This window comes from Haplochromis burtoni, unplaced genomic scaffold (assembly GCF_018398535.1).
Source record: "Haplochromis burtoni strain Fernald_Lab_line unplaced genomic scaffold, NCSU_Asbu1 Contig_930, whole genome shotgun sequence".
NCBI classification, from domain to species: domain Eukaryota; kingdom Metazoa; phylum Chordata; class Actinopteri; order Cichliformes; family Cichlidae; genus Haplochromis; species Haplochromis burtoni.
In genome coordinates, this window is record NW_024583291.1 from 71,500 (window position 1) to 83,272 (window position 11,773).

Below are 11,773 nucleotides of genomic sequence, written 5' to 3' on the forward strand. Positions count from 1 at the left end.
ATGAGAAATAAACCTTAGCCCAAGTTGTAGTAGGCAGCACATTTTTAGCATCACGTGTTTCGTAGTTCGCAGTATGGTTAAGGAAACGTGTGCTCCAAGGTAGCCTGTGTAAGTCCTTTTAAGTGACCGGTACGGAATGTTGCCACTGACAATCTATGCTCACGTTGAGAGTATAATAGTACGAAACGTGCCATGTTTATATAGGCTACGGTGTGAGCCTCCGCTCGTGTGGGGATGTAGCTCAGTGGTAGAGCGCATGCTTTGCATGTATGAGGCCCCGGGTTCAATCCCCGGCATCTCCAACGTTTTTGTTTTTTTTTTTTTAAATAAATTCATAAATTGACTGTTGGATTCTGTGTCCGAGTCAAATTTTCTCATTTTAAAAAAGTAGCAATTAGTAATATATATCTCGTTTCATGGTTAAGCTACTAGTTTGCCAAATGCACTAGTTACTCTGTGTTTGAAAGCACTGTTAGTATGATGTTCAAAACAAAAGCAGGAAGATCTCAAAGTAAAATTAAGTTAATTATTTATTTTAAAGTATATATTTTAATTGATGTCTGAGACAAAATACAAAGTGCAGGAAGTGACTGTTTCAGTTAGGTGACATATCCCCGTTTCCCATATTTTAAAGACGATTTTAGGTTGTAGAGAACAATTATATTTTTGTCATTGTGTTCTGGCTGCTCAATCCAATTCCTTTGAGACTTCTTTCCTACCATCCATTTATTCTAAGTGGGGGGATCACCGATTAACCAAACTCATACATGTCTTTGGACTGCTGGAGGAAGACGGAGAGAATCCATGCACCACTCGGCACAGAGAGGGCATGGAGAATGGAGCAAAACCCAGAATCTTCTTGCTCTGAGTCAGCAGTATGGACAACCACACCACTGCCCACTTTACATATCATGAGATCCACCTGTGTAAGAAATTCAGAACCAAATGATTTGTCAGAAAAAGGTTCCCGTAGTTTTCATCACCATCATCACCTTTACTGGAACAGAGAGAACACTCAGGGCAACAGAAAATGCATCCGTAGCCAAATGCATTCAAGACTGGCAATACAGCATGTGCTATTGTACTATTCCAGCTGACAGCAGTGCCATTGTTGAACCAAGTAAGGATTTTATCCTGTTATGAATTTAAGAAAGATTTACATGAAATATCAAGTTAACTTTGTTGTGAGTTTCATAAAGTCTGATGATCTCAGTTCTGACATCTACATTAGTAATCACTCTTCACACTGCCTTCTTTGTGGTCATGACCTCTCCTCCACCCACAGCTCTGTTTGGGGTTTGCCATCATCAGATCACCAGGTCAGCTCCATCAGGACCAGGCTGGCCATTGTTAGCGCCATACAGTGCAGCCTGACCTCAGGCCAATGGCCTATTCCATCATAAGGTAATCAGCTGCGGACACCCTGACTTCATGTCTGTTAAAATCATGGATACTGAAACAATATATTGTCTTTTAACAACTTGAGCTTCAAAATAACCACATGGCCTTCAGAACATCAGTCCCACTGCAACACAGATGTGCTCAGAGCGATCCCATGTGTGCAGCGCTTCAGAAAGGCTCATTCAGACAAGTTAACAGAGACACCATGCACACCAAAAAGGGCCGTTTCTGTCACTACGGGTAACAGCAAGATGAACCACACACAGCCCCATTCACATATTTACCAAGATCCCCCCACCCATCATCCATCACCCATTACCCCAGAGTGACCTTTGACACCTCCCAGCAGCTGCATTTATCGGGAAATAGGCTGTTGTCACGGTGACTGAGGAGCAGTTTTATTTTCATTTACCCCTTAAACAGTGAACAAAAACACACAAGGAATAAAAAGTTTAAAATCTGACTTTCTTTGTAAATTATCCACATGTTTATCCCTGTATGGAAATATATATGGTAATGTTTCTGACTGCAAAAGTGTTTTAAGCTGGAGTACCATATGCTGTAACTAACCAGGACTAGAACATTTGTTGTACTGTAATCTTAGCTTTTTAGACGTGGATATCACAGACAGTGCACTCTCATATACTGTAGCAGCTAAAGGAGACCATATTTTACAAAATCAGCTTCATGATGTACTCAGTAACCCTTGAAACAAGCAACTGAAGCCATGAGCCCACCAGGAAAGTAACTGCGATCATAGAATAAAGGAGCTTAGCGTTGTTTTCCCCTGTAGGTCTATACAAGCGAAATTCTTTTGGCTGCCACAGTAGCTAACCCCCTGCTGGTGATTAAAAAGAACGCAGGTTCAAGGCAACTTTTCAAAGCCAGAAGCTGTCCACAATTTAAAACAGAGACAGGATCCATTAGGAATGTGAGTTATTGTCCTCTCCTGACGGTGTTGACTTCAGTTTAAATATCTTCTTGTTCTGCTGTGTTACTATACTAAAAACAACTGCATTCATCAGCATGTCTTACATGCATTTGCATGTAAGAAAAGCATGTCTTACATGCAACTGCATTCTTATTTGCAGTTTACACAAAATTTGCATCACACCAATCGTATCGTATTGCAATAAAAGAAGCAGCGAAGGAAATTTTGTTCAACAAAGAAAGGGAAAAATAATTAGTAAAACATTTTACTATCTTTCTCATAATGAGAGGTAAAGGTCTTTGAAAGAGGATTCACTGTTGGGGTGGAACGTTCAGTCACAAAACTGGTTGACTGGCCAGTGTTTGAACAGGAATACTGTCCGAGTTGACATTGCTCAATGTGCTCATTGATGGCTGCGATCCTTGAGCATTAGTGAGGTGTGTGAGGATGCGAGCAGAAGTTGAACCCATGGAAGTGCAGAAGAGTGATGAGTTAGATGAGGGAGTGACTTGGTTCTCTTGGTTCATGAGTCATGTTCTACTTGTACACCAGGAGGACGATACACTCAGTCTTTGCTGTAATTTTTATAATTAAATACCCAGAAAAATGACACACACACACAAACACACACATATAACCCAGGACCCATGAAGACCAACAGGTTCTGGTGAAGACAGAGATGAAAATTGTTGTTAAGTTGTTACAGTAATTCATCAGCAGCTGTCTTTTTGAATTACTTAATGTTTCCCATTGAAAACACAGCTTGACTTTGCTGTGACGTGAGCACAGAAAGCAACAGAAAGCATAAAGCAAGTATAACAGTTTACATGAGACGGTTCAAAAGGAGCCTGAAATGAGCATTTGACTAATGCTAGTTAGGCCTGAACATTTGGCCCCTACAGCGAGGGCATCTGTAGACTCGTTTAGTGGTTTTGACCAGTTTGTCCCCTCACAGGGATAGGCCACTAATGATGTTCATGAACATCATGAATGACATGCACCATCACTGCTGGCTATGCATCCTGCGTGTCAGCACACCCGTGACAAATGTACTTCAGTCTAAGAAATTGAAGTCAAAGAGCAGAGAACGGTCAGTCCTGAGCATCAGTCCGTCACTGGATCTGCCTGTTCTGCTACAGACACACATAACAGGAATCAGGTTTCCTGAAAACACACTGCATTCGTCCTACACGTGTTTCTAGTTGCAGCTTTTTTCTCTCAGCAGAGAAAGACCAGATTAGATTGAGCTTCATGATCCCAGCAGGATGGTGCAGGGTTCACATGAAGGGGACTCACCAATGGAAGAAATAACATTAGCATTGACAAGAATATGGAGAACACGGCTTAGTGCAGTTCATTCTTTTTTCATTGACATGAACAGTAGGATATCAGTTGCATTTAAAGAAAGAGGCCAACATGAGAACACCCCTCCCACCAGTTCAGTGGATTAAACACAAAGAAGAAACACAAGGAAAAAGCTGCAGCAGAACGAGAGGGAGCCACAAATCTGTCTTGGTTTTGTTTTAATCCTCATGTTAAGAGGATTGTGTGTAAAAATGTCATCATGAGAGAAGATACACATAAACATGCAGATGTTGCACACATGCAAAGGCACACACACGTGTCTAAACCCATCTTTACTGTGCAACACTAATCCTGCACGAGTCAAATGTTGCATTCTGCACTCACAGAGTATTGTGCCACAACTAATTGCTTTCAAATCAGATTTCTTTGTTCATAAATTGTGTAATGAGGGCAAATAACTGACTGATAGGAGGAAAAACAAGTTGGGAAAAACCAAGGCACAATCTCGGGATAGAGGAAGGAAGATATTTCTGCAAAGATGAAACTCTTCATTTGTCATGCTGCTGTGGCAGTGGGTGGGGTAGGGGGTGGGGGTTAGGAGTCAGGCTTCGAGGAAACGAGCAGGAGAGTAGAAAGGACCCATCTGTTCCCATTGTGGCAAATGAAGAGAGAGCAGGGAGAAGCAGAAGGCAGAGCAGCAGGAAGGTAAGTGTTAAAAGCACTTTTCTCATCTTTAACTTGCTGTGATTCAGCTTTCAGACTAAATTTGGAGTTAGTGTAACTTAATGTAATGAATGAATGTGCCGTGGTCAGTGGTGTGAGATGTTAGGTTTCATTGTCAGATGGTGACAATATTACATGTGCAGGGACTAATACACAGCCTGAATTACTGTACAGCTGTGCCAATACCGCTGCTCGAATTCCTCCAAACTCTGTTTCTCATTTAAAGCCTGACTTCAGTCAGGATTACAGATAAGTCTAATCAGAAGATTTTGATCAGCCACTAAAATGAGGCCTCTAAATAAGACGGATTATTCTGTTTGTAAATTCTTCTGAAATGCTTCCTAACCCTTTCCTAAATGTAAAAATGAGGGGAAAATCCTGTGATCCCTGTGACCCAGGTCACTACTTAAAATCAAACAGTAATATTAGAAACAGCCAAATCGCAATTATAATCGTAATTTCCAGTAATACAATAAGTTAAAACTGACCTGACATGCGCATGTTGGCAGAGGCAGATATTTGTATAGCTGGACTCAACCAGTTGGCCAGACATAGAACTCCAAGTAAATGCTACTGTGTCTTTGTGCCTGCAAGAGGCTGAAATGACACCACGTTTTTCACCTTTATTAACACAAGAGACCAAATAAGAAACATAAAAAGTCCTGAATGCAGCTCAAACGCTGTGAAATGCAAAAATAAGTCAGCTTTGGGGTTAAGACAAAAATGTATGCACTTACATTTTAGAGCATGAACTTTACCTGATCAGCTGCTTTGATGCAACGTCATTTGCCACCAAAGCAGTTCCTCTAATGTCCAGCTTGTTTAATTCAGAATGTTCTTTCTGACAGTCGGCTCCTTCGACCTTCGCCCCCTACTCTTGTGGCTGCTTTAATCTCATTACTTTAAAGCTGCCTTGTCCTCCATTCATCCTCCCTCCTCCTCTCTGCCCCAGTGCTCTAACTGAAATGGTACACCCTCTAACTTAATTAATGGAGGCATCTTCTGATTGACATGGGCACACACATATCTAGCAGTGTCCTATACGGCAGGGCACCATGCCCTCCCCTCTGTATTTTATGGTAATTCTCGTCCATCTCGTGATTGAATCTGGTAGGTTTCTCCACCCTGTGGGAATATACTACGTTTCCCATCAGCTTCTTTTACTCACTGCTTTAACGCGTCCGTGCTATTGTGACTTGGAGTGTCACAGTGTGCTTCCCGTTCTTCTGTGACAGTTTTTACACTTTACTTTCTAGCAGCAGCAAAAGTAGCCACAGGACGTGCATCACCACACAGGGAAGGTTGGGAAGGGCCTGGTTGCATGAAGAGATTTGATTGGGTAATCTAGTGTCACCGATAAAAATGAATGGATGGGCTGCTGTCAGTGCTTGTAGGGCCAATGCACAGCAGACCTTCAATCCAGTCTGTGGCCTGTGTAACTATATCGACCAAAAAATGATATTGACACATCAGCACACCGGGCATGCCAGAATACCAGTAACTCTTTAGTGGATCTGTTAGACTGGAGTGCAAATTGCACAGCATCCAGAGACGTGCCATGAATAACCTTCATGATGATTGAGCGCCATGGGCAGCAGTCATGCAGGCAGGTAGCAGCTGTCCTCTTTGGGACTACGATGATGGTGGTGGATGTGAAGCACACTGGGACAGGCATTATTCTCTTATATTTTATTACATTGCAGGTGCAAATGTAATGTACTCACCTTTGTATCCTTCTGAGACCCAGAAAAAGGTTTTAGTTGGTCTCATTAATGCAGCCTTGTTGCATCACCAGCCAGAGGACATGCTTTCTTTCTCACCCGAGACATAAAGATGACTCGTGACTTTGACTGACTGCCAGATGCTGAGTTATACACCGGGTCCTGGTCCTGGCTATAACTAGGACCCAAGATAATCCGAGTCCTGCCACATATACAGATATGCTGAATGATGCTTTCAATTTTAAGAGACGAGCACCTCCCTCTGGTTTGTAGTTGATCTGTTTTCTCATTAAAAAGTCTTTCTACCCAATTTCAAAAGACTTGAACTCTAATGAAAAAACCTCCAAGGCCTAGCTTACACATTGCTTCTTATACATGATGGAAGATGAGTGCAGAACATACCAGTGTGTCCTCTGACCTTTCACCATCCCGGGACAGCTATTCGTCTGACTCCCTGCCTACAAACTGAGTGAAATCCTTTAAAATCTCATTCACAAATCAGAGTTATTCCTCTGTCCACTACAAAGGACACTGAATAAAAGTTCTCTTTCAACAGTGTTAACATTACTGCACATTTCTGAAATTCTACTAATTGAAGATAACAATCTAATATTGAAGAAACAATTTGAGGTTTCATTATAATATTCAATTAAATTCAATTTTATTTACATATTGTAGGTAGACCCCTATATATCATATCACTTAACCTGAAATGTGGGACCTCCAGTGCCTTTTCATTTGGAAAAGAACTCTGTTATTACTCTATTAGCCCAATCCCCAAAATGTGGCATCAATAAAAGCCCAGCGTGTCCCCTCGACACCACAGTAGGACTCAGATTGCATAGATTCTGGTTGATGTAGAGGTTCATGTCCTTCACAGAGGACACAAATGAATTGCTTTTAGGAGAATATAGTGTTTTTTCTATTTTAATAACTGCAAAGAATGCAAACGTCTGTGACTGCTGTGAGGTGACAGAACTAACCACTGCACCAGACCTTGTGTCCGTGTCAAGGCACCCTCTGTACCACTGTGCAAAATGTTAAAATATTTTTTGTGTACTTTGGATAACTTAAGGAAAACTCTTTAAATGTCGGTCTTTAGGGTTTTTTGCTGCCCTGTCTGCATCGTTGTCTTTAATGTTTTAAAATGACTTTGCTTCATTTCCAGTGGATTTCCACACACTGAAAATACTGCTTTCCACTGAATATTCTGCTCCAAAAACATGTAATCAAGATGAAGATGTATATGACTTTCCTCTGCTTGAGCTGTGGATGGATGCAAACAACTTGTGCTGCTAGTGTGACTCTGTCACCATCCTCTGCACCAGTGACACCCACTGAAGATGAGAGCTCCAAACTTGTGGTAATAGAAACCATACAACTATTGATGGGAAATTAATAATATCTTTACCAACTCTCTCATATATTACATTGGTAGTGAGCTTTATATATAATATAGATACAGGACTGCAGGATAGAAATGGAAGAAGAACACCCCATTAAAGAGATCATTTACCCCCTTTTTTAGGATTGGCTGCTGAAGTATGGTTACCTCCCACCCTCAGACCCTTCCACCGGTCAGCTGCAGGCTTGGACAGGTGTCACCAATGCTGTGAGGGCCATGCAAAGGTTTGCAGGCCTAAAAGACAGCGGAGTTGTAGGTGAGGAATGGTGTCTGTAAAAAGACGTTTATGCTGCTTCTCAAATCTAGTGTTCTCTGTGTGATTGGATAAAGTCTGTTCTCTGGTGTCCAGATGAGGAGACAATGGCGGTGATGAACACGCCACGCTGCTCACTACCGGACCAGGAGGAATCATCCATACTATCGGCCAACCAAGAGAAAATAAATATGAGGAGGCGGAGAAGATGGGCTGTCTCCATGTGGACGCGCAGGAACATCAACTGGAGGTGGGATAAAACTTGCGAGGAGACTGTGATCAGTTCGATGTAGTAGTTCACAATGGCTTCCTACTGTCAGTAAGCTGTGCTTGGTGAAGTATCTGCCACTCGGTGAGGTCTTTGCGTCTATCTTACCTCGTCAGGTTGCAATCATATCCCTCCTCTTCTCATCTGTCTCGGGAAACAGTTCGCTCACTTATCTTCTACGCCTTAAGAGTGTGGGCCGAGCCAACGCCACTGGAGTTCCATGAGGTTTGTCAGATGCCACTTTTGACTAGAACTAGCCAAAGTCACACAGTCGATGAGTTTCATTCATTCTGTTTCCAGGTGGGCAGTCCGGATGCAGCTGACCTGCGGGTAGACTTCTTCCATGGTTACCATGGTGATGACTATCCCTTTGATGGGGCAGGTGGAGCAGTGGGCCACGCTTTCTTCCCCTCAGACCCAGCCCGGGCAGGAGTAGTTCATTTGGATGCGGAGGAAGAGTGGGCATTCAGACAGCCAGGTAGAGCAACACTTCCAAAACATAGAAGTCTAATCTTTTATGAGTCTTTTGTCTTGTGTCTCCACATGCTGTGGATTAATGCAGCTTGGTGACCAAGCTTGACAGTGCTAGGTGGTAACTCAGTGCTCCACACTTCTGTCAAGTTGTGGTCCCTTCTTGCTCCAAAGTTGCCAAATGGCAGTGGACAAAACAATAACACTGAGTCCAAAACCAGTGAGCTTTGGACCACAATCCATACAGTCTATGGCCATACTACACCAGTAAACCATGACTTGTTTCTCTTCTTCTTCTAATCAGGTCATCATTTTGTTTTCTGTTCCTGCTCTTCTGTTTCCTTCCCAGTCTCTGAGGGTACCGACCTGTTCACAGTGCTGGTTCATGAGTTTGGCCACGCACTGGGCCTTCCTCATTCCTCATCCCGTCACTCAGTCATGAGGCCATACTACCTGGGTCCTGTCGGAGACCCTCTCCACTACCGCCTGGGACCCCAAGACCTGGAGCACATCACTCAGCTCTATGGTGAAGCTTCTCACACCATGATTTAATCATTAATATTGATTATAGTCGATGTGTGAGGATGTGTAAACTAGACTGAATGTAAAGTTTCAGTATTAGCACACATAGGATAATATAAAGTTTGATGTAAAAGGATAAACACTGAAGTGCAGTTTAAAGGATGAATGAGGACAGCTGTGAAATAGCTCCCTGGCCTGACCTCTGGTGTGTTTATTGAGGAAGGACAGAATTCGTTTCTTCACAGCTTTAGCCTCCACATTCAGCGAAGACTCTCGTGAAAGCCTCATACTGTAAAATATAAAAACGAGGAAATGTCTGACTGCGCTGTTGCTCGGAAACCATTCTTAACTTTCTCATTTTGCTTTTGCATAATGTCATGAATGCTTGACAGGCAAACCGCTGTGTCTGTGGATATTCAAGCTTCTGCCCACATGTTCCAAAAAATACATCCTTCCACTCAGTGTCGTTCCAGGTTCATTAACTGTATTTGCATCTCGGGTTTAACAATTTGTCATTGTGAAAATTTACTAACCACGATCCATTTTTTAATGTTTGGTACTTAAACTAATGAACATGTAAAATATATTATTCATTGGCACAACTTTATACTAAGGTCTGTGGCTCCTAGAAGTTCAACTTGAATATCTTTGCCACAGATATGATATGAAATTGTTTCTGTGGTTTTAAGTGAAATGCAAAACTATCGTCTGACACGTAGTTTATAAATGAATAATTTCACAATATGAAGCACGCTGGAGAGGAAACAAGCCTTTCTGTAAAATACTTGGTTACCAAATACTGTGGCAATAGTTTGGGGCATTGAACTGTGTTGTACTAACCTTCTAAAATGAAGCTAAACGAGTAATCATCACACAATAATGGGAAGTAGGCTGGGCTTAACCAAGCATGTGTGGCACACTGGAAGTGACAGTAGCTCTGGCTGTGTCCCACCAACCTGCAGTGGTTCTTAGACTGTCAGGTGGGCCCCTTTGGTGGTGCATGGAGCCAACCGCAGAAGGAGCATTGAAGAACCAGTCAGTATAACCCAAAATGCATCACCATGAACTCAGCAGGGAAGTGTTTGCAGAGGTCAGGAATGACGTTTTCCTATGGACCCATATAGTGCTGCAAGACTTTTTATATCTATCACTGGCTGCTGCCCTTTAGATAGAAGCAGATTTGAGGCATTTCTGCATTGGCTAAATTTTTCCATTGAGAATCTACGTTTATGTCCAGTTAAATGGGGTTTGAGTCTGGAGACTGTGCTGCCATCACCATCTTGTTCCTTTTCCTGAGGTAGTTCTGCCACAGCTTGGACTTATGTTTTGGGTCATTATCTTGCTGTAGGATGAGCCCCTGACCAACTAGGTCCATACCACAGGGTACTGCATGGTATCTGTTTTGGTTCAGGGAGCCTCTCACTCAGTACAAGTCACTGACCCTGGATCCAGCAGACGATCACACTTCCTCCTCCATGTTTGACAGTTGATGACACACACTGTGGAACCATCCTTTCACCTACTTGCCGGCGTACACAGAGCCTGTGTGATGAACCGAAGAGTTCAAAATTTGATTCATCAAAATAATAATACCTTCCTCCAGTCCTCAGTAGTCTTTGTCTTATCCTGAAATCTTACTGATGGCTTTCTTCCTGCAGCTCGACGTTTCTCTTCACAGCTGAAACTGAGACTTGCTCACTACAGCCACTATGAAGCTGCTTGAAGCTGTTGTCCTGTGAGCCGCCATCACACAAGCTGTTAACTCTCAGAAACTTGTCCTCTGATTCAGTCGTGTCCTTGGGTCTGCAGACCTCCTGCTGTCAGTGTGTTTCTGAGAGTGTTTGATGTGAAGGAAACTGGACTCATTGACACCTTGACTTTCTTTGCAGTTTCTCTGTAGGACGGACCTACATTTATAAGTGTTATGATATTATGTCTCTTCCATTGTTAGTTGCCATTTTTGCACCATTTTTGTAGCAACACACTACTTTCTGCAGTACAATACTGTTCAACTGATGAACACGAGGGTCTGGTACCACAGTGTGTTTAAAATGGTGATGGCTAACCAACAGGCATACTAGTGGTAGACAAGCAGAGGAAGACGGCTGCAGTAATAGACGTAGCGATACTGAATGACAGCAACAATCAGAAGAAGGAACACGAGAAGCAAGAGAAGAGCCCTTGGTGCTTCTCCACAGGGGCGGAGGGGGAATTTAGGTTTTTTTATAGCTTTTCCATTTAAATTGTTGTGATTTTTGATTTAGGTCAAATGAACAAGCTGCTGTCTACGGAGGCTCCTCGTATCACCACAGAGTTGCACCACAGAGGCCATCATCATCATCGTCGTCAGCATCATCATAGGCATGGGTATGACTTACTGAGAGATTTTTCTGTTAATAACAATCATATTAATATTATCATTATTAATAATAATACATTTAAGGATAAATAAAATGATAAGACTATAAAAAAATAAAAAGCAGAGGATTCATGTGACAGGATGAGTAATTAAACCCATTTAAAGGAGTGTGTTTTGAGACGGGATGTGAAGATGGAGAGAGTCAGAGTTCTGAATGTCTGGCGAGATGGAATTCCAGAGGCGAGGAGCAGAGCAGCAGAAGGTCTAGATCCCATAAAAGCCAAACGGGGGAAGGGACGTTCACACGGACAGAAGGAGACAAAAACTCTTTGTCATAAATATGCTAGATGGCTACAAGAATTCTTACTGTGTGCCTCTTTTCTTCCATATTTTTGCAAAATCATCTAATATCAG

At 42.4% G+C, this 11,773-nt stretch overlaps 1 protein-coding gene and 1 non-coding gene across 2 annotated transcripts in view; both read left to right on the top strand.

The window, feature by feature from the left end:
* Positions 1-230: 230 nt before the first annotated feature.
* Positions 231-302, top strand: trnaa-ugc. The gene has a single exon. It is a non-coding gene; the product is annotated as a tRNA-Ala (tRNA).
* Positions 303-4,280: 3,978 nt separating this feature from the next.
* mmp17b (matrix metallopeptidase 17b) overlaps positions 4,281-11,773 on the top strand; it is a 13,483-nt gene continuing 5,990 nt past the window's right edge. The window contains exons 1-8 of the mRNA XM_005951178.2: positions 4,281-4,342; positions 7,250-7,444; positions 7,610-7,742; positions 7,836-7,989; positions 8,124-8,232; positions 8,308-8,485; positions 8,828-9,004; positions 11,265-11,367. Coding sequence (XP_005951240.1) covers positions 7,316-7,444; positions 7,610-7,742; positions 7,836-7,989; positions 8,124-8,232; positions 8,308-8,485; positions 8,828-9,004; positions 11,265-11,367 — 983 coding nt within the window. The 5' untranslated portion in view covers positions 4,281-4,342; positions 7,250-7,315. The remainder of the gene's footprint in view (positions 4,343-7,249; positions 7,445-7,609; positions 7,743-7,835; positions 7,990-8,123; positions 8,233-8,307; positions 8,486-8,827; positions 9,005-11,264; positions 11,368-11,773) is intronic.